Source organism: Meles meles, chromosome 14, assembly GCF_922984935.1.
Source record: "Meles meles chromosome 14, mMelMel3.1 paternal haplotype, whole genome shotgun sequence".
NCBI classification, from domain to species: Eukaryota; Metazoa; Chordata; class Mammalia; order Carnivora; family Mustelidae; genus Meles; species Meles meles.
This window is the reverse complement of record NC_060079.1, coordinates 22,316,187-22,338,868: the sequence shown is the minus strand read 5'-3', so window position 1 is coordinate 22,338,868 and position 22,682 is coordinate 22,316,187. Positions and strand designations below refer to the sequence as shown.

The 22,682-nt window shown below is 41.9% G+C and overlaps 1 protein-coding gene across 3 annotated transcripts in view; it reads right to left on the bottom strand.

Moving 5' to 3' along the window:
• NEK5 (NIMA related kinase 5) overlaps positions 1-22,682 on the bottom strand; it is a 63,003-nt gene that overhangs the window by 22,908 nt on the left and 17,413 nt on the right. For all 3 annotated transcript variants that reach the window (XM_046028172.1, XM_046028170.1, XM_046028171.1), the window contains 15 exons: positions 22,429-22,512; positions 22,273-22,343; positions 21,105-21,191; positions 18,572-18,626; positions 16,255-16,455; positions 16,094-16,175; positions 13,968-14,101; positions 11,365-11,549; positions 10,097-10,163; positions 9,155-9,271; positions 8,134-8,220; positions 6,587-6,679; positions 3,771-3,851; positions 3,478-3,546; positions 1,561-1,687 (listed from right to left, as the gene is read on the bottom strand). In XM_046028172.1, the coding sequence (XP_045884128.1) occupies positions 1,561-1,687; positions 3,478-3,546; positions 3,771-3,851; positions 6,587-6,679; positions 8,134-8,220; positions 9,155-9,271; positions 10,097-10,163; positions 11,365-11,549; positions 13,968-14,101; positions 16,094-16,175; positions 16,255-16,455; positions 18,572-18,626; positions 21,105-21,191; positions 22,273-22,343; positions 22,429-22,512 (1,540 nt within the window). The remainder of the gene's footprint in view (positions 1-1,560; positions 1,688-3,477; positions 3,547-3,770; positions 3,852-6,586; positions 6,680-8,133; positions 8,221-9,154; positions 9,272-10,096; positions 10,164-11,364; positions 11,550-13,967; positions 14,102-16,093; positions 16,176-16,254; positions 16,456-18,571; positions 18,627-21,104; positions 21,192-22,272; positions 22,344-22,428; positions 22,513-22,682) is intronic.

The following is a 22,682-nucleotide window of genomic DNA, read 5'->3' as shown; positions in this document are numbered from 1 at the left end:
TGACAGCTTCACCCATCTGGATTAGAAAACAAGAGGGTCTTTGACCTCCTTTTCTTCCTCAACCCCCATACTCAGTGGTCCACACTTAGTGTCTATTCTCACCACACTGCTCTGCCGTATGCACCTGTCATCTCCCACCTGGATTGCTATCCTCCTGCCTTTAGTCCCGCCACCCCATGCCCTCCTGACACTGTGGCCAGCACGATCTTTCTCCATCACAGATAGGAGTTAATTCCCATTGACCACAGGTCAGCACACAGGGTAGAGCCCAAGCTCCTTAGCAGGCCAAGCTCTGTAGGAGTGGGTACCTCCCTGACATTAGCCAGCTGGTGCTCTAACGATGATTAGGATTTGGGCTCAGCAAACATGTTTTGCGCCTCCTTTCTTTGGCTCACAACCCCACAGTGATGTTGAGGGCGGACCCAGTTTTCATTCATCTTTGAGATCCCCACCACCACCACCTAGTCCAGTCTGTGCACCTGGGAAAGTCTCCATAAGATGCCTGCTGAACTGAATGAAGGTTTTTCCAGATGGAAATGAGGTGAGATGGATTATTCCAGGAAGAGGAACCCGAGCCAAGCCAGGGTGTGTAAATGCTCACACAGCTCTAAGAGAGAGGGGCACCTGGAAGGCTGTCTGGATCCCATCATCAGTGGGAAGAAAGGGGGGTGCTGGGATAGGAAGGGAGGGTCAACCACAGGATCAGACTCCACAGCATTAAATAAGATAATATGTGGAATGGACAGTGGGGAATCCTGCCGGCATTACCCAAAAAAATTGAAGTAGAAGAATAATATAACAAGCTAACTCCAGCAGCCACTTAGAGAATGAAGGGGAAGATACTAGAGAAAAGAAAACACATAGGAGAACAAGGCAGTATGGTGAGAGGCAAGAAAAGAGCCAATTAGAAGTAGCATTTATTAAGCACCCACTACGTGCCAGGTGTTTATATACCAAATTTCACTTTCGTCCCCCAATAACCCTGTGTGGCAAGTCCCGTTATCCCCATTCCTAGAGGAAGCTGAGATTCAGAGCACTGTAGTCACTTGTGGAAGGTCACCTGGTCAGAAAGTGGCAGAGCCACCTTCCAAACTCCCATCTGTCTCCAAAGTCCATGCACTCACTACCTCACCACGCCGCTGAGAGGTGACAGGGCCCGAAACCACTGGCAGAGAGAACGAAGGAGGAATACTCCAGAGACATCTGAGGGCAGAGCCCACCCCAGCTGAACAGCGAGAACTGCCAGGCTGCTGCTGGCCGTACCCGAAATAAAGGGTCATTGGGAAGGAAGAGCTCTGAAATTCAAGGGGACAAATGCAGAGTGTGTGAGGCTATTGGGACTTGTCCATGGAGCCTTCCAGCAGATCATGAGGAAAGAGGATGGCGTGGAGCTGCTGGCTGGGGACAGCACAGAGCCAGGCCTGGGTCTCAGGTGGCAGAGGACCAGGGGCTCTGCCCAGCAAAGGGACAATGACGCTGCAGGTGAGTGAGGCCGGGGACTGTGGTGGACTGCTGGCAAAATATCCCTTCTCTTCTCCGGCTTCCAAGGGCGACACATACCTGCTTCTGGGCCACAGAGTTCTTCAGATGCTTTGTCTGTATACTCATCATACTCCTTCACACATTTATATTCCTTAAGCTTCATGCCATCCTTAAAGGTCACAGTTTTATTGCGCACATCCATTGCCTAAAGCAAGGCCACAGTGTTTCATGACAAGACATATTTTTGAGAAAAGAAGTATGTTAAAAATTTTTTGCGTGTTTCCAGTAATGACATTTCCCAAGGCATATGCTAAGTATTCAGTAGATGTATATTAAACCAATAAGTTATAGCATTTTAAAACTGGAAGTATGTTGGAACAAGATAGAAACAGGAGTGTGTTTATCTCTTCTCCTTGTCAACAGTGACAAGCACCTATCATGTGGCAACTTGATTTTATCCAAGACTTGCTGCCTTCGATAAAATTCTCCTGAGGTTTCATTCTACAGAGCTCTCAAGGTTGTCTTGCCCACACCCTGCTTTAGGTGCACGATGTTCCCAGTATGGGTCCCTAAAACTCCTCCTGACACTCCCTGATCAATACTAAAATGATCACTCTGTTTCAAGCACACCAAAGCATCGAGTAACAAAGGGTGAACATCCTGGAAGATAAAACTGTTGACTCCATCCCTTTATACCAGCAGGCCAACCTCAGCTCCTGGCTTTACGGGAGCACTGTGGCTATAGCCCTCCAACCCAGAAACAGGCCCTCTTTGATCCTCCTGGTTCTGGGACACCAAAATGCCAAATGCTCAAAGAGGTGAGAGTTCACAGTCACCACTTTGAGAAGTCCCTATGTGACAAAATGGTAGGAAAAAAAATCAAAGGTAAGTAGAGCACAGAGGATTCTTAGGGCAGTGAAACTATGTCATCATAACAAATATTCCATCCCAGTGGGGGGGACTGTGTATGTGAGGCGACCAGGAATAGATGGAAAATCTCTCTGTACCTTCTGCTCGTTTTTGCCATGAACTCAAAACTGCTCTAGGGGAGCCTGGGTAGCTCAGTGGGTTAAAGCTTCTGCCTTCCGCTCAGGTCATGACCCCAGGGTCCTGGGATCAAGCCCCACATCGGGCTCTCTGCTCAGCAGGGAGCCTGCTTCCTCCATCTCTCTCTGCCTGCCTCTCTGCCTACTTGTGATCTCTCTCTCCGTCAAATAAATAAATAAACTCTTAAAAAAAAAACTGCTCTAAAACATGAAGTCTATTCAAAACAAAAAATCTGGAAGAAATGATAACATTAAACATTCTTCTGCTAATGAAGAACATGAAAGAAAGAAATTGAGTATCAGATGTGGTACAGAACCTATTACATCCACACACATAACTTTTGGTCAATTAAAAGGCAAAGTTAGAGAAGGTGAAATGGAAACACAAATCAGTTGATCTTGATATTTGTTAGCAGGTCTGTTTAATAAGTAGGATTTAAAAAGATGTTGAATGCAAGTAATAAAATGAGGTTTGAGTTTACTATACATGTCCATTTTATCACTGCGTCAATGAGAGCCGGAGGGCATAACTGAGATTCACCCAAAGACCAGCACAAAGTTATCAATAACTAATTAAGACCTAAATAAATGTGCATGGTTTCAGGATATCTGCTCAGTTTTTTAGATAAGTGTATTAGTTGTTGACTATAATTAAGTCTCTTATTTTAATTTGGCAATGACAAGAGAGAGTTCGTGTTATGAGGAAAATAATTTCTTTATAAGAGAAAAGAAAATTAAATTGGAATAATCCATCTGAGGGAATAATCTCAATGAAAAGATAGTGGGAAGATAAAAAGGCATTTTGGAAGACTGGTTTGAACACCAGAGATCCTTCTGTGAAGATTAAAGAAAATTCTCCCTATACCCTATGGAAAATTTCATTAAATGTGCTATTAAGACACTCGTTTTTCTTATACCTGTTAATGGAAATAAATACTTAATGGCATACCTCTTCCTCTTGGAGGGTGTTTTCATCAGAAATACATTGGTTTAAACTAATTTCAAACTTCACCCCTCTCTAGAAGAAAGCAAGGAAAATAATGTTTAGCAATCCAATAAAAATGTTAAAATCACAACTCGTATTTGACATTACGCATACTTAAAGCCATTAGTCAAACATCACAGAATTAGGCAATTCCATAAAATAGTAGGGGGGAGAATCCTGTAGGCAACCCAGATTGCAAGGTGGTGACCCCCCAGCAAGCCGTTTAATATGACACCGTAAGACAAAATGATTATTACCTTAGCTTTACAGTTTTGTTCTAGAATTTTACTTTCCTTTATGTTCTGAACTCTCATTTGTTTCAAGTCTCTCTCAATGTCCTGCAAGTTTAGAGAAAAATTAATATCTAGCATTTAATATTGATCAAACAATTACAGTTTCACAATCCCTGAATTCACAGCATGGTCTATTCATATTATTTGACTTCTGGGTTGAATCCGATGATTAATTTGAGAATAAAAACATGTCTTTGTAAAAGAAAGTTAATAATAATTCACTAAAAACTTGGACACAGCACCCATTAACTTGAAATATTAATACACTGAACAGGGGCATTGCAATGGGGAAAATTCCACAGTGTGACAGTGCTTGTCATTCTGGTCCAGTACAACCTAAGCTAATTCAAGAATGTTTTGAAGATTTTACTTATTTAGTTGAGAGAGAGAGGGAGGCAGGTGGGGCAGAGGGAAGAGCATACTCCCCACTGAGCAGGGAGCCTGATGGCGGGGCTCTGTCCCAGGACCAGGAGACCACGACCTGAGCTGAAGGCTGACACTTCACCGACTGAGCCACCCTGGTGTCCCCCCAACCACTTTTTAAAATTTTTTTTTAAGATTTAATTTTTTATTTGACAGACAAATCACAAGGAGACGGAGAGGAGAGGCAGGCAGAGAGAGGAAGAGGAGGAAGCAGGCTCCCTGCTGAGCAGAGAGCCCGAGGTGGGGCTCGATCCCAGGACCCTGAGATCATGACCTGAGCCGAAGGCAGAGGCTTTAATCCACTGAGCCACCCCGGCGCCCCCTCCCACCACTTTAAAAAAGATTTTATTTATTTAAGAATGTAATTTTGTCTACGGGAGCCCTTCCTTAAGAGGCTTACCATGGTGATCAGGAAAACAAGAAAAGTGCACAGCTCATAATAGTAAAAAGGAAGGTGAAGGCTCTAAAAATCGACAGGCAATTTCAAAGAAGAGAAGACTGTGGGTAAATGACAAGAATGTCAAAGGAGCTGTAAGTTCTGAGCTTTCTCAGGGTCCGGTCCTGGGCCCTTTGCCCTTCTCTTCCTCAGTGAGCGGTCTCAGCCATTCCTGTGGAGAGAAGCCCCACCTTTATGCGAGGACTCCAAAATGGTGTCTCCGGGTTTGCTCTTCGCCCGCCACCCACCCCCACCAGCTTCAGGCTCACATACTCAGCCGCGTACTTAGCAACATCTTTACTCTGACATTCCTTCCACAAACCCACACTGAGTACCCACTATGGGCCAGACACTGTCCTCCACAGGGCGTTAGTGCAGCGAAGGTGACCAAAGGTCCCTGCTGACATGGAACTTATATTTTATTGGAATAAAATGGGTAATCCATGAGGTAAATTAACAACATAACTTCAGAAAGTACTAGGTGATGAAAGGAAATAAAATAGGGTAATAGCATAGAAGATGAGCACGGGTTGAGAGTCACGCGGGAAAAGCCGATCTCGGCATTCGATGTGACCCCTGGGATGCTGTTGTACCGTGCGTATATGAAGGTCTGGGGAAAGCGTGTTTTGAGCTGGGGGGCAGTGAAGTCGGCGCCCTGCATAGGCCTTGAAGCCCTCAGACTTCCTCTCACTCAACTGATGTCCGAAGTGGAACTCTTTTTTTTTTTTTTTTTATTTGACAGAGAGAGAGATCACAAGTAGGCAGAGAGGCAGGCAGAGAGAGAGGAGGAAGCAGGCTCCCCGCGGAGCAGAGAGCCCGATGCGGGGCTCAATCCCAGGACCCTGAGATCATGACCTGAGCCGAAGGCAGCGGCTTAATCCACTGAGCAACCCAGGCGCCCCCGAAGTGGAACTCTTGATTGCCCTTCACAGCAAGCTTGCTCCCCACTCTTCCCAGTCTTTAGTAAATGGTACGACCCCTCTCCAGCCAGAAGCATGAGTCTCCTTGGTGTGTGTGCGCGCGCGCGTGTGTGTTTTAATTCTGTCTTCTCGCCACCACTTTACACAAGGTCTCTGTCATCTCTCCTTGAGAAGTAATTGCTGCCACGTCGGTAGGTACTTCACATACAAGATGTGTTGCCTTGACTCACCATTACCCGTTTGCACCACAACCCTGGGAAGGCTGTTTTTCTGCCTTGCAAGGTCCTGAACTATGAAACAGAACTGTGATTTTGAATCTTACTTTCTTTGTGAGGTTGGCTGTCTGATTGGATTGTGTAGTCTGGTTGTCTCAATTGTAGAAGTGTCCTATTTCTCTATTTTCCTTAAAATACAACTATCTTAGACTCCTGAACCCCGTCCCCATGACTCCGTCCACTGTAGAGCTCCCCAGCATCACATCATGGAAGGTCCCAAGGTTTCACACAAGGCAAGACACTTTTGGTCATCACTCAACATGGGTCTCCCTCACCTGCCCTTCACCAGGCCTTTGTGGCACCTTGAAGATAAAGGTGAAAGACCTCCCAGAAGGGAAAAAACCAAAAAGCTTCTTGAGAGCCATGGGATAGTTCATCTTTGCCCAGCTCCCTCCTCCCACCAAAAACACAAGCTTGAAGTGGAAAGACGTTAACCATCAGACTTCTGACCAATGTGTCTGACCCTGACTTGAACATTATCCAGAATGCTGAGCTCTCATACACACCCGAGAGCAGCTCTCATACTCGGCTGCTCCCCGAATCGCCCAGCCAGCTGCTGCAAACAGGGTTCCTGGGCCCCACTCCAGACCATCTGGGCTGGAGCCCAGGCATCTGAGCTTTTCAGAACCTTCTCGCCCACAGTTCCCCTGCACAGTGAGGGCTGAGAAACTCTGGACCAGAGGCAGCTCGCTGGGAAATGCATTATCCCCTCATTATAACCATCACCTGCATACGCGCTCCTTCCTCAGGTGCCTCTTGGTGGATGGGCAGGTCGCTTTTCTTCACTAAATAGGTTTTATGACTTATTTTTGAGTCCTCCTAAAAGTACAAATTATACTCAGTCAATTGGATTAATTCTTTGTGGGTTCTGAAGTCCACAGTGTGGACCGTGGCCAGTTTTGAGTGGGATCTAGTGAGGAAACGCTCTCCTCCCACTGCCCAAGTTCCATCATTGAAAGTGGCTGGAACAGCACCCTCCTTCCGGGTCCTTTCCCCGGTGGCTGCCCTCGGCAATCCCCCACATCCATCTTTCCTGGTCTCTCTAGAAAAGTCTATCAATCCGTCCTGGACTCGGGTTTCCCATCACAGATGTGCCTTAAAAAGAAGGCTGAGGCTCCTCACCATTAACCAGCCTGTGCTCTGGAGAGAACCATCTCCAACTTTCCCCTCCAGTGCCTCCAGTCCCGTGTGGACCTCTACGTGGTTCCTGCAGAATGCCTTCCCCCTCAGCTCTGCCTCCCCAAATTCCGCTCCTCTTCTCAGGCCAGATTAGACCATGAAAACGCTCTCCTGGCTCCTCCTTACTCCTGGGCACGTACAGAGCTTAATTATATTCAGTCTCGCTCAGTCATCACTCATATATGTGTGTCATGTCTTTCCAACTCTTTGTGAGTAGAAGTGCGTATGTTAGAAAGAGTCGAGTTTTCAGAATCAGATGTTTACTCCACCTCATAATATCAAAGTAGCTCTGGATGAGTTATTAGCCTTTCTTATCACGGGGAGTAAAAGGAGATAATGTGTATGAAGACTCTGCTTCAAAACCCAAGTATGTACTGTTGAGTTGTTCCCTACACTCCCTTCACCCACATTCATTCATCTATGTGCCCTCAGGGGTGGGGGAGAAGGAGAAAGAAATCCAGGCCAGCGGTGTGGGCAATTTCACTACATGCATGTGAGCCGGGGGCCAGCCGTGTCCTCGGCAGGCCTCGGAACCACTGGCCTCTTACAGGAGCAGCGTTCCAGGATGGTGGTTCTCTGGTCAAACATTCGTGTGTTTTTCACGCAACATGGTCTACAGACACAGGCCAGCTATCTCATCTGGAGCTCTACTGAAAAAAACAGTGATCTGAGAGATGGAAGAATGAGTTTCCAATGGGGCAACTTTAAAGAATTTTCAAGAATCAGTCAAGTCAACTGCATTCAAACGTGGCCTTATCCAGACTTTTGAACCTTACCCCTGCATATGAGGCTTCTTCAATATAGATGAATCCAGTAAATGTTCATCCTGTTCCCTCCCTTATGGGCATGGACTTATTCTCTGCCTCTAATCTGGTTCTGGTGTCAAGCAGCTGCTCTGTCAGTGAGCACTGACTGATTCACAAGGGAGACAACGAATATTTTTAATACTACCCATTCCCAAACGAGAGTCTCAGGTGTCCTCAGCAGTGTGGGTAGTCTCAGGTAAGCCATGATAAAAGCTTCAATTAAATGTTAGCTTTCCTATGACAAGTTTAGTTAGCTCTCAGTTTCCTTTAGGAGAAAAATGTATTCACCTCCAGTTCACTCCCCATCTTCTTTCTAATTTCCTTTATGTCGTCGTGGTACTGTTGGCGTATTTCCTCTAACTGCTTCCAATATTCCTGGAAGACAATCCCAATCCAAACATTTTAAATGCTGGTGAACAACTGAGCTGAGTAATCTCTACACAGCCTACGAATTTAAAGACTGTGTGATCAACAGGAAGAATTGGAAAACCCAGTGTCCCCAAAGACGATAACCTGCCTTACATTTCAGCTGCGGTCCTTCCCTCCCTGGGAGTGACAGGGGGCTTTCGGCGATCTCACTTTTATATAAAACCCAAAATGCATCCGTGACATACAATTCCTTTATATATTCCACTTTCACAGGTTGAACTTGTTCCCCCCCTTAAAAAAGATACGGTGGAATCCTAACCCCCAGTACCTCGGAACGCGACCTTATTTGGAGACACTGTCATTGCAAATGCAGCTAGTTGAGCTAAGCTGTGGTCACATTGGAGTCAAGTGGGGCCCTAATCCAACACCACCGGTGTCCCTGGAGGGAACACAGCCACGGGATGACAGCGAGCGGAGTCACACAGCCACAAGCCAAGGATTGTCAAAGATCGGCAAAAAGCAAATGATTCCCCTCCGGTTTCAGAGGGAACAGGGCTCTGCTGACACCTTCATTTTGGACTTCTGGCCCCCAGAACTGGGAGACAATACATTTTTGGTGTTTTAAACCACCTGGTTTGTTAAATTTTCTTAAGGCTACCCTCGGACACGAATACAAATTTCAAAAACGGTGATGGTGGACAGTTACTTTATCAACCCGAGGCCAAAAGCTTTATGACCCTCCCTCTGCTGCGTTCTCTGAGGAAGTGAACTCCTCATCTCTGTATCCCCAGAAACTCCCGGGAAGGAGCTTCCCACGAGTGTGTCTGAGGACTGTGCAAGAAGGCCCTCCCTCAGGCGTAGCGCTACAAGTAATAGCCCATGCAGCGCGAGGGGCAAGGGTGCAGGGACCCTGGCAGACCCGAATCAGACCGTTTCTAACCTGTTCCTTCACTTCGTTTCTCCTGATCTGCAGCTCCTGGAATCGAGGCTCTTCTCTATCATTTCTTCGCTTTTGTCTCCGGTGGTGATTCGGCTCAGCAGAAGATGGACGGAGACCCTGTCAATGGAATGACATGATTTATAAAGCATACTGGCCTTTTAGAAATGTCTTCTCATTTTAACCTCGGAGCCTTTCCTTTAATTAAGAATTGTATCGTGAGTCAGATTCACTGTTGGGGAGCGGGCAGTAGAATTTTCTTAATTTCAGTATGACATGTTTAAAAAGCAAAGAACATTAGTAAAACCCTTTGTGTTGTTTATCCAAAGCAATCAATATTTTATGGCTACCATGTAAGACACCTCTATTCATTTTCTGAACTACTGAACTATAATTTGTGAAATCGAAGTTCTATAAAAGTTGAGCTGCCCTAGGGCATCAGGTTAAGCAGGGGAATAGAACTAGAGCTTTTGAGCAGTCCAAAACCAGAGTAACAGAAATAGGATGCACATCCGGCCTCCTTCAGCCCCAGAACTCTGACACTACACTTAAAGTGTATATTTCATTTCACATAAAACACAATAGTCACCTTTAAGAAATGTATGAAATTCTAATAAAATAGAATCAAGGAATTTAACACTGAAGGGGACCCTCAGAAGCTCATCTACTTCCAAACTGTCATTTATAAAAAGCAAACTGAGGCTCAGAGAGGTCGTATGACCTGCCCAACGTCACACAGCAAGTGACAGAGCCAGGGAAGAAACCCGGCTTCCAACACCCTGATTCAAGCACATTTCCATTATTCCTCTTTAGCTATTAAAAACTGGAGAAGGTGGAGGGTGGTCTTGACCATCTATGTGGAATGCACTTTGACTTAAGGAAGGACCCATGAGTCTTTGTGAGCAGGAAATTCCTGATTGCCCCGCAGAACGGAATTTTACTTACCAACTGCTTTTCCACTTTCAGCTTATATTGTTGGGCTTCACATTTCCTCTGAAGGTATTCCGCAGGCCTTAGAAAATAAAAATGTTCAGCTTGAGTAGGAACTTTTACTAGTCGTAGGCACTAATTTCAGAAGTGGATTTTATTTATTTGTGAGATTTATTAATGAGATTCACCGTTCACTGGTGGCTTGAAAGTTCCAAATTCAAGAAGTAGTTCAAAGTTACAGAATGCATACTTGGGAATCAGAAAGAAAGGAAGCAAAGAGAACTGTATTAATTGGGGATACAGGAGAGGATCAAACAGAAAAATATTCTGATGGGGTGATTTTTCCTTCAGGACAGATCAGTCCATCCATGGTCTACAGTGTGTTGGAGGGAAAAAGAAAAACCTATGCCAGGTTCTTCTCACGCTTTGGGCAGGTATCTGATCAATGACCTCACCACCCCAGTTGCTTCTCCATTTTATAAACTGTGCTCTGAGCTCCTTGAGAGCAAGATGGTACCCATTCCTTTACCTCTGGTTCTCACATTGGTACACAAGTGAAAGATCCTAAGAAAATAGATACTGAATGAAAGATATTTCACTTTTCATTATGTCTTAAATAACTTGATTATAATTCAATTATTATGGATTAATATTAATAATTTCTTTGGAAAATGATATATATATACCACTATTTTCTTCCTCCCAGAAGGTGGAACTTACTAGAAGGAAGAAAAAATATTAATAATTTCTTTGGAAAATGATATGTATACCACTATGTTCTTCCTCTCAGATGGTGGAACTTACTAGAAGGAAGAAAAAAAAAACCAGGAAAAATTCAGGAGTATGAATTTCTGCTCATGGTTCAATGGCTCCATGAATAAGAAGATAAGCTATGGGGGCGCCTGGGTGGCTCAGTGGTTTAAGCCGCTGCCTTTGGCTCAGGTCGTGATCTCAGGGTCCTGGGTTCGAGTCCCGCATCGGGCTCTCTGCTCGGCAGGGAGCCTGCTTCCCTCTCACTCTCTCTGCCTGCCTCTCTGCCTACTTGTGATCTCTCTCTGTCAAATAAATAAATAAAATCTTTAAAAAAAAAAAAAAGAAGATAAGCTACTTCAGATTTGAGATGAAACAGTATCAAGGGAACTGTGAATTAGGTATTCAAGATGAAGAGTTGGAAGTTCTTCTTGGATTATTTGTTTTAGGAGAATGGGGAGGGCTTCAGAATAAATGTTGGTATATCAAAATATTTTCAGAGGACCAAAGTTCAAGTTAGACTCTAACATTACCATTGACCTGGTGATGGACTATGGCTTTCTTCCTGATTATAGTTCTCCTCAACTCCAGAATCTTTTTGAGGAACACAGTGGTAAATTGGTTCGTGCACTCTCTTCCTCAACACATCAAGTTGGGCATAATAATAGTCATAATGTCCACGCATTGCAGTAAGTTTGGGCCTTTCTACCATTTTTGTCTGAAGGATCAAAAAGAAAAGGAGAGATTTTGAAGACACAAAATTAAAATCCATAATAACTGACAGTGTGATAGTGACCACAGCTAAAATAAGGCACTGTAGGTGTGTTTTTGTCATTTTTGTTCTAGACTCATTTTTCAAAGTAAATAATCTTAAAATCCCCAAATCCTAGAACTGGAAAATATTTTAGAAGAGCAAGTCCTACTGTAGCATAGTAGTTTACAATTTTACTAAGGTGTGAAGAGGAATCCTGCATATTTCATGGTATGTCTACCAAAAATGCTTAGCTAGGAAATGTGCATACTCAAGCTCTGAAACTAAACTCAGTATTATTATTTTCTATTTTTATAAACTTCTTTACATCTTGCTGTACTTTATGGGAGAATAAATGTTACTGCACAAGTCACAAATTTGGGGATTCATAACATTTTTAGTTGCTGATGAACTAAATCTAAGATGTCATCATGACTTGAAGGAAAGACGATGCTGATTCATTCAGTCATTCTTCCCAAGTAAACACACGGAAAGTCATCTAACAGCTGTGACGGCATATTAGCTATGGCCCCAAGCTACACCTCATTGCCCTTTCCAACCAGAACAGAATGACAGCAGGAGAACCAGAAACAAATGATTGTCTCACAGTTAAGTGAGGCTACTACGTTATGAGACAAGAACCAGACCAACTTAACAGATGAAAACCAGCCAAGACCCTGTTGCTAACTAGCAAACTAGGGCCAATTCAACAACAGCCAGAACAACTGCTTACATAACAGATGATAACAAAAGAGAGAAAGAGGTTCAAACCACTGGAAAGGCCTAGGACTGGTGGCTGGAAATATAAATAACCAAACGGTTTAAACCGAGGTTTCCTCACTGTGAAGAAGCAACACACTCTGTTCTCTGTTCTTTCTAATGCTGTGTGGTTCCTACATATGTTAGAGGAACCATATGGAATTGTAGATATTGGATCATTTTTAACTTAAAAAAAAGTCACCTTTAGGGCACCTGGGTGGTTTAGGGCACCTGGGTGGCTCCGTCAGTTAAGCATCTGACTCAGACTGGTTTAAGTTCAGGTCATGATCTCAGGGTTCTGAGATCAAGAACATCAAGTTCTGAGATCTGATCCCTGGGCTCAACAGGGAGTCTGCTCTCTCTCTTCCCTTCTCCCCTCCCTCTGCTCGTGCTCCCTCTCTAAATTAATAAATAAATAAATAAAATCTTTTTAAAAAATGGGCAACTTCATATAGTTTACTTTAAACATTAAAGTAAATGTATAAAATTTGATCTGTTAGTCTAGACATAAATTATACATTCATTTAAAAAATATTTTAAAGTGTGATATATGTTTCTTAGTTTTGCAATTTTACCTATATACAACCCCAAACAGAGTACTATTAACTATTTGTTGAAAAATGGCTAGAAATAGAGAAAAGTACTGGAAGGAAATTAACAGCTTCTTTAGGATTTTCCTTAAAATCCCAAGTGGTAATGAGAACATCAGACTTGTTCTCGTAACTTAATCCATCCTGGAATCTTTTAGGTGTTTTTTTCTCTCCTATCAGTCTGCTACAGACTATTCTAAATCACAAATACTTTAAAATTTTTTTAAGTTAATTAATTTATTTATTTTTATAGTAATCTTTAGACCCAACCTGGGGCTCGAAGTCATGACCCCGAGATCAAGACTCCCATGCTCTTCCAATTGAGCCAGCCAGGTTCCCTGACTTTCACATTTCTTTAATGTAAGTAAAACCATAGTCTATCAAACAAAGAGCAATAACTTAACTAATAGTTTCAAAATCTATCTATACACCCCCACATTTTCTAAAATGTCTATGTAGCAAGTAAACACTTAGTTAACATACGCCCAAATAGCCCTCTAATCATACATTCATAATCTTCTTTAAAAATTCAATTCAATGAAGAGACAATAGCCATTTTATTATTTATATACCCGAAGCATTCCACTATCATGAACTAAGAGGTTCTATGCTCCGTCGACGTGGATTCAGATAACTAAGCCTAGAGAATCTCTAGGAAAAAAATCACCCTGACTATATACTAAAAATTTCTCAATTATATGTAACACATTAAAATTAAGGGAATGAAATGCAGCCCGTTTTCTGCTGCAATGTGACTCACTTATTCTATTTAGAAAAACCTTATTTCTTTAAAGAAATCAAAAGGTTTTAAGTTGTAGGAAAACTAAAACTAGAACATAGGATACTTCCAAGGAAATACAACTAGGAGTTGTCCAATGAAGTACCCCTTTAATGCTCAGTGCAGAATGATTTTGCTCATAAGGACAAAACAAGTGTTCTCCAAAGCAATGGGCTTGTACCCTAGGAACATGTGCATGTAGGTCTGTAGGACATGACACCTGCTAACAAACTAGAGGAAGGGGTTAGTACAACTTACAGATACCGGCTTCTGAGCTCCAGCTGGGGGTCTCTTTTCATTTCTATACAATATCTCCTTCCTTTTGAATGGCTCTGATAGCCTTGATCTTGGTAGACACTTTCCCTGGAATCTCGCTTTCTGTAGCATAGAATCTTATTGAACCAAAAGAAAACAACTTCAGTTTCTTTAAAATGTCCACATCTTAACATCAGTGCTCATGAGAGTGTGAATATAAGGGACCTTTCGTGACACAGGAAGGTCGCTTTAGCCTGAGATGTTTAGACCCAGTGAGAGAAGGTCCATATGGAAAACTAGTCTGCATTGTCTTTTAACGGAGAAAACCATTTTATCCAGGGTTCCCTCACATATTTCTAGTATATTGAACAGTGCTTTTAAAAAATGAGGGATTAACGTTAACATTTACAGAAAATGGGTGCATTGGATAATGGCGTAAGAAATTACATGTAATTACATCGCTTGGGCTATAGGCCACATTGCTCACATCACACTCTTGTGTGAAATGTGTGAGCAGGGTTGTTTTTTTTTTTTTTGAGAGAGGGAGAGAGAGAGAATTTTAAGTAGACTCCCTGCTGAGTGCGAAGCCCCACCCAGGCCTTGATCTCAGGACTCTGAGATCATGACCTGAGCCAAAATCAAGAGTTGGATGCTTCACTGACTGCGCCACCCAGGTGCCCCCATGAGGTACATGTCTATGTTTGCCACCTTCAGGCTTTGTTCCTGTTTTCCTTTCCTTCTTCTGTTAGAAATGTGGACAGCGCGCCTTCTCTCACCCTCTACTTAACCTACTTTGAAACATTCTCAATCTAATCTCATGTATAACAACACCAAACCAAATCACACATGGCAGAGGGACTCAGTTGCTCTTCTTCCCTTGACGACTTACCCCAAGCCTAGTGTCTCTATGACAGTAGATAGATTTCCCTGTCACTGCCTTCCTGGTGAGATGTTCTACTCCTCCTCATCCTTTCAGTTCAGACATTGGGTTATGACTAAGTCCACGCTGCACTTATTTCACAATATCAGTGGAATTAGTAATTTTGTCTTCTTTACTGTCTGTGTCTCTCACACGCACACACATGCATGGGGCATGTCATCAGCTGATCCTGAACCCACCACTAAAACTGCTTCTCTATTGATTATTAAAGTATTATAGGCCCCCTTCTTCACTCAGGGGCCCTATAATAGTGATCACAGTCACCGATTAGGTCCGAGATACTAACTCCAGCTCCAAGTGGCCTTTGCAGGAGAACTCCGAACCACCAGTCCCTCCTCCCTGTAAAATATTAGTTTCATCTCATCACCCTGGGTCTGTCTGTGAACCTTCTCCTACTCTCTGTCTCTTTCCTACACAAAAGTTAAGTTAGGATTCTACCTTGTCAAGTGTCTTCATTAGTAAATCCACTGTTTCCTGAAGTTTCCTGACTAATGGAAGAGAGGATAGGAGTCATTCAGAGCAGGCGTGAACTAGATATACAGGCACACCTACTAGTCACCATTAGAAAGGAAGATTTTTCATATATATATATGTGTATATATATGAAATACTCTCTCAGCTAGACTTATTGTAACACTATATATACTTATTGAATAGTATTCAATATTACTGAATAGTATTCAATAATATTCAATATACTTATCGAATATACATACTTAGTGAATACTACATATACTTAATTGAAATATGAAAAATATATATAAGAAAATATATAAGAAAAACATATAGGAAAAAATAGATCTATAAAAAAACTGTCATATATATATAAGAAAAATGTGTGTGTGTATATATATGTGTGTATGTATATATATGTTTTATATATATATATACATATATATATATATATACACACAAAAAATTTTTTTTAAAGCGGGCTCTACACACAGCGTGGAGTCCAAGGCTGGGCTTGAACTCATGACTGGGATCAAGACCTGAGCTGAGATCAAAAGTTGGATGCTTAACCGACTGAGCCACCCAGGCACCCCAACATTGCTCATATTTTTTAAACATCCACATTCAGTGTATTTAGTGGAATTTCCCTGCTAATGTTGTCAGCCATATATTAAAATTCACCGTGTGTGACACACATAAGAAATGATTTTTGATCACGTGGTCAAATCGTTCTTACCTTGGACCCCCTTCCTTGCAGGCTGAGAAGCCAACCGTCTTGCTTTATGTGTGAGGCTGGGAATTAAGTCCTCCCGAATGACCTAAGATAGAACATATGTGTCAAGGACCTGCTAACCAAAATCTCTGCCAAAATCCACACGGAATCATCTCCAAGCTTACCTCGGGAGTCAAGTATTTGGCAATAAGATTCTCTAAAAAGGGCGTTTTCAAAATGGAATTAATAGACGGCCGATCTCGGGGAGATACTTCAAAGAGCTGAGCTATCAAGGCTTGCAGGTCATGGGAGAACGTTGTGGGTATCGGGGCAAAATGCGCTTGGCAAATCTTCAGAACCAACTGGTGTAAGTTGTTACCCTCAAACTGAAAGGACAAGGAATGGTGATACTAAATCAGAGAAAACGTTGAATACTAGTTTGTAAAGTAATATCAAGGAACAAAACAATGTTTCCAGCCGGTGCTCACCAGAAGGACCCCCAGGCAGGCAGGCCTGCGGCAGAAACACGCCCCTGCACTGGGGGTGGGGGTCTGTGCCTGTCACCCTCAGATTCCTGCACCCAGGACTGGGGTGGGGGGGCTCGTACTCACCACCCTTCCCTGATCCAGCTGAGGGACCCTTGGGGAAGCAATCATTTTGCTTTTGCTCAAGCTGGACTTTATAAATTAAAAAAGTGGAAATTGAATCTTTAAACAAAGCGAAACCAAAACACAATGTTATAAGGCTTCAGTTAGAAGTACTATGGTCCACCCTAAATGGTTTTCATCAACTAATATTTGATGAGTAGATATTATAGGCAGTTACACAATGTGATGCCACGTTATATAAAACAAGCTTTTCTTAGTTTTAGTTTTTTCTTATCAAAATAATATTTATTCATTATGAAAAACTGGAAGGAAGAGGAAGCTACAAGCAGGGCAAATATGTATAATTTTGTCAGCCAGGGGTATATTTCCTTCTAGTCTTTTAAAATAATGTTTACTGGGGTGCCTGGTTGGCTCAGTGCATAGAGCATGTGACGCTTGATCTCAGGGTTGTGAGTTCAAGCCCCACATTGGGCACAGAGCTTAGATTTTACAAAAAGTAAAATAATGTTTACTTTACAGAGTTGAAGTCATAACAATATGAAAGTTTACACCTTGCTTTCTAAATTAACAAAGCAAAAACATTTCCTCAAAAATTCTTCATTACCAGGGGCACCAGGGTGGCTCAGTGGGTTAAGCCTCTGCCTTCAGCTCAGGTCATGATCTCAGGGTCCTGGGATCGAGCCCTGCATTGGCTCTCTGCTCAGCAGGGAGCCTGCTTCTCCCTCTCTTTGCCTGCCTCTCTGCTTGCTTATGATCTCTGTCTGTCAAATAAATAAATAAAATCTTTAAAAAAAAATGTTAAACTACTTTCTGATCTTTCTTTAAAAAAAAAAAAAAAATCTACATTAACCAGAGAATCTTCCATTGTATGAGGCCATGGGTTTACACATAAGCATGACGTTCGATGACACAGTAAAGATCAGGTTTAATCAGGCTATTACTAGCTGTCTGACCTTTGACAATAACAATAGTAGTAACAATAAATAACAGCTGTGTAGAAAAGTGTTCACACAGCAGGTTTAAGACTGCTCTCCTTAGAAAGGCCCCCTTGGGGTGCCTGGGTGACTCAGTGGGTTAAGCATCTGCCTTTGGCTCATGTCATAATCTCAGGGTCCTGGGATTGGCTCTCTGCTCAGCAGGGAGCCTGCTTCCCCTTCTCTCCCTGCCTGCTGCTCTGCCTACTTGTGATCTCTCTCTCTGTGTCAAATGAATAAATAAAATCTTTAAAAAAAAAAAGAAAGAAAAGGAAGAAGAAAAAAAAAGACAGGCCTCCTTACCATATTGGCTCTTGGCTAGCTTCTGGGAACTCATATTTCTGGAGAGTTCCCTCCAATCCCTCAGTGTTCAGAGTGGCTCTCTTTGCCTACACTGATGGTACAAACAACATGGTTGATGCTGAACACCTGCTTCTTCCTGGGAGTCTGGAAGCATGGTACCTGCCAGGTGTAGGGCGCCGGCATGACCAGTTCCACATCAAAACCCTGAGCACTGGGTCTCTAAGGAGCTTCCCTGGGTGAGAACCTTTCACACGTGATGTCACTACCTGTTGCTGGAGAAAGTAGCATGACTCCTGTGACTCCATTGAGAGAAGGTCTTAGAAGCTGTGTCTGGTTTCCTACGGACTTGACCCCACGCACCTTTTCCCTTTGCTGATTATATATTCACGCACAGTTGATTTTTAAGGAAAATGTGCTGTGTAGCTTGGGTTTTTTACTGTACAAGTTGCACATTTTTCCATGTCCGTATATATGGATTGGTCACTCATCTTAATAGCTTGTCCATGTGATTTTTAACAACCTAATAACTCCAAACATTAACCTTTTTCCTCTCAAAAGTTAATTTCACTTTTATAGTTTTAATAATTCAAGATCACTCTGATGATTAACATACTTACAGGATGCTTGAGTGCGCAAAGCTCATATAAGACACAGCCAAGAGACCAAATATCCCTGGGGAAGATAAGAGTTCACATGCCAAGAAAGATCCATAATTCTCAGTTAAAGTCTTTATCCTTACAGTGACTGATATTTTTGTGTATCCTTACAATTTTACAGTTTTTATTCTTACTTTTTCAATTCTTCGTCCTACTAAAGTAAGAGGTCTCATCGAAACAAGGCCCGGTTTGTGAGAATCCTAGCAGAGAAAAGATATACTAACTTTGCTACAATCTGAGGGCTCAGTGTTTACGTCAGCTTCACGTGCTCGGAGGAAATGTGTGTATGTAAGGAATTCTGAACAATTTGGAGGAAGCTGGCAAGACTCAAACATGGATTTGTTTTGATTCAAAGGGTAAAATGTGGTTGATTTAGGAAGGTATACTCTTCTTAAAGCCACTGACAGAACCAAAGCTCTATTAAGAGACAACACAGTGACAAACCGTAAGAGACTCTTAATCTCACAAAACAAACTGAGGGTTGCCTGGGAGGGCGGGGAGCAGGGAGCAGGGAGGATAGGGAGAGGGGAGTGGGATTATGGACATTGGGGAGGGTATGTGCTATGGTGAGTGCTGTGAAGTGTGTAAACCTGGCGATTCACAGACCTGTACCCCTGGGGATAAAAATACATTATATGTTTATAAAAAAATTAAAAATTTATTAAAAAAAGAGAGAGAGAGACAACATAGTATCTGGCACTCAATAAATTAAAAATTGTGCTTGTAACATATGACCAGAGGCTTGCTCTTCAGTACTTAGTGCTGATATGTGATTGGTGTAATAAGGAGTTATCTTATAAAAAAGGCATCATTAAATCTAAAAGACCACAGAAAATACAGTGAGAAATGAAACAATCAAAACAAGGATTCCGGGGCGCCTGGGTGGCTCAGTGGTTTAAGCTGCTGCCTTCGGCTCAGGTCATGATCTCAGGGTCCTGGGATCGAGTCCCGCATTGGGCTCTCTGCTCGGCAGGGAGCCTGCTTCCCTCTCACCCTCTCTGCCTGCCTCTCTGCCTACTTGTGATCTCTCTCTGTCAAATAAATAAATAAAATCTAAAAAAAAAAACAAACAAAAAAAAAAACAAGGATTCCGTAAAGTGAGGAAAACGGCCCCACTGTTTAGCCACACTTCCTCTGAGTGTGGGCAGGAGCAGAGGGAGACATCCCGAAGGCTTGAGGAAATGAAGAGTGATTACAGAATAGGTAGGAAACAATTTCCAACTGCTTTCTAGTGTTTTCCTAAGAGTTTCTAGAAACTCACAGACCACTTCCCACGACCACACAGGATTTTATAATCACCGGGTCTTCCCTTGACCCACACCCTCCCCTGTCCCAGAGCGCCCTCTATACCAGCCAGTGTGGTCCAGCGGGGAATACAGCCACTTTGGCACTGGGTGGAAACGTCTACAAGTCTCCTATGCCCTCCGTGTGCTGGGGGCTGTGGTGAGCCAGGGACTGGTTTCTGATCTACCAGGGCAGCAGCTACCCAGCTGATTATTGCTAAGGTCTTCCGATTAACAAAAGCACCAAATCAGCATATTTAAATGTTGACTCAAGTATTGTAAAAAGCAGTGCAAAACAATGCTTCTGACCCAGGGTGCTTCTCTGGACAGTCCCCCCTTCCACCCAGGCCACACAGCTGCATTCCTGCCCAACTAGAGGCCAAACCCCTTCTTGGTATTATTCTAGGCTACTGGGGTGGGGGAGGAGATTGTTTCTCTATTATGCAGAGAAATATTTACTACTCTTTTTAGAAATCTCTACTATCTGGGCTCTGCCCTCCACTTATCTCTTAGAAAGTCAAACAGCCAAACATCCCTTGAGTATTTTCCAAAACAAATGCAAAATTAACTCCTAGAAGGAATTCAGTCTTCCTGCTAAACCAACTAGTGCAACCGGCAGCTTTGAAAAGTAATTTTTTTCTGCTTCTCCTTACATGGAAATAAAAACTACCTCATGTTCACCTTTTACTATCGTGTATATTAATATTATTCCGGAATGGTAGGCTCTGGGATCTCATACACAAAACTAGTTGGGCTTTAAAGCTGGAAATACCTCAACAATTGCCTAACACTCTTTGTTACAGCTAGGGAAACTGAGACCTACAGAGGTCAATTGACAAGGTCAACACGGTGACAGGGCCAAGGCTAGGGCTCCTAGCTCCTAATCCAGGACTCTCACTGCTTTCTCCCTGACCCCTCTATAACACTTTCCTGCGTTAGGCTAAACAGTGTTTGGAAGGTATGAAAAATCAAACAGGTGCACACCACAGACACTGCAATTTTCAATGTTAGTCATTTTATCACTTGTGTCTTCAGATGAAATGTCTTTCTTCTAAATATGTTCAAAAGCTTCAGGGGACACCGAGGTGGCTGGAGACAGTCACCGCGATCCCCATTTCACATGTGAAGGAAATGAAATTATGAAAGTACCATGAGAAAGAGAGAATCCACCCGCTTTATTGAGACTTTCAAACCAATCTTCGGCAACTCACGTTTTATTGTTGTAGGGTTTATTCTGACAGATCTCTGGGGATAGGTAGTATGGCGTTCCAACACAAGTTCTAGCGAGTTCCATGGAACTAGTAAGTTATGTTAGATAATAAATAACATGGTTTGTTATTGGAGTAAGAAAAGGCTTAAGATACAGACATGCAAGAATAAAGTATAAAAATGGGTAACACAAAATTTGATGAATGTACATATTAAAATAAAGCCAATATATTGCATATTAATAACAGAGTAGTAAAATAAATTTATTTTTAAACTTATACTTCACCAGCCCAAAATCTACACATAAAAAAATATTTATGGTTAAAGGCTTCACAAAGAAATACGATTGTTAAATTACAAAACTCTTAGATGCGGAGAGTTCTCCCTTTCCAATTACCAAAGTAACGCAGACATGACTTAAAATTTGGAAAATATGGCAGTGAATAAAGAAGAAAAAAATTACCTAGAATCTTACTATCCCAAAATAGTTATTATTAAAATTTGGATATATTTCCTTCTTGTCTTTTTTTCCATGCATATTTTTCATATAGGTGTGATCACAGAGTATTTAAAATTCAGAATTCCATTTTGTCTTAATATAACAAAATTTGTTCTCACATTATCAAGAAGTCTTCAAAAATCATAAATGTGAGTGGCCGTGTAACATTCAGGTACATGCTTGTGCCAAGCTCTATAAAATTTACCCATTTCCCAATTATTAGGCATTTAAATTAGTCCAAATATCAAACTCTTCCTTTAGAACAAAGAGAACATTTAAAAAACTCTTGATGTTTATTACCACCAAAATGTCTTCCAAAATAGTTGCATCAATATATTTTTTTAATGTCTGAAAGTTGCATCAATATATTGCCCAGAGCATGTGTGAATTTGCCTGTTTCACTCAATTCTCACCAGCTTTATGCATATTCAGTCACATGATAAACTTATATCATACTATAAAACATTGCCACTATCTTTCTGTTATACGAAGATTAATCTTGGAAATTTTAATCATGGGCAAAACATCATATGAATGAGTGATTTAGTGAATTTATATAAATAGCTCTCTAAAATTATCTGGAAACCAAACTTTTCATATCTTAATTCATGATACCTAAAAATACATATTTTGGCTGTTATAAATAGAAAATGATTTTTAAAAATACTTACTTGTTCAGAACTCTTGCTACACCAAAGTCCCCAAGCTTTGCAACCATTCCATTCTTGCTAAGAAAAACGTTCTATAAATGGAGAAAATGCTACGTTGTTGGAGATATTTCAAGAAAACGAAAGATCAGTTCTGTCTTGATCTCTCCAAGCTGTTACCTGAGCTTTTATGTCTCTATGTAAGATCTTCCTGTCATGAATATATTTTAGTCCTAGAGAAATCTGTACAAACCAACTCAGAATCTGTAGAGGGAACATAAAACAAAGCCAATCAGTAGTCTGGTGGTCACTGGAATGTCTTCATGAAAATATGCAAAAAGAGAGAAATAACATACTTATGTGTATGTATTTATGTGAATGAAACTATATTAGATATATCATCTAATCACACGATTCTCTTTTTATAGAAAAAA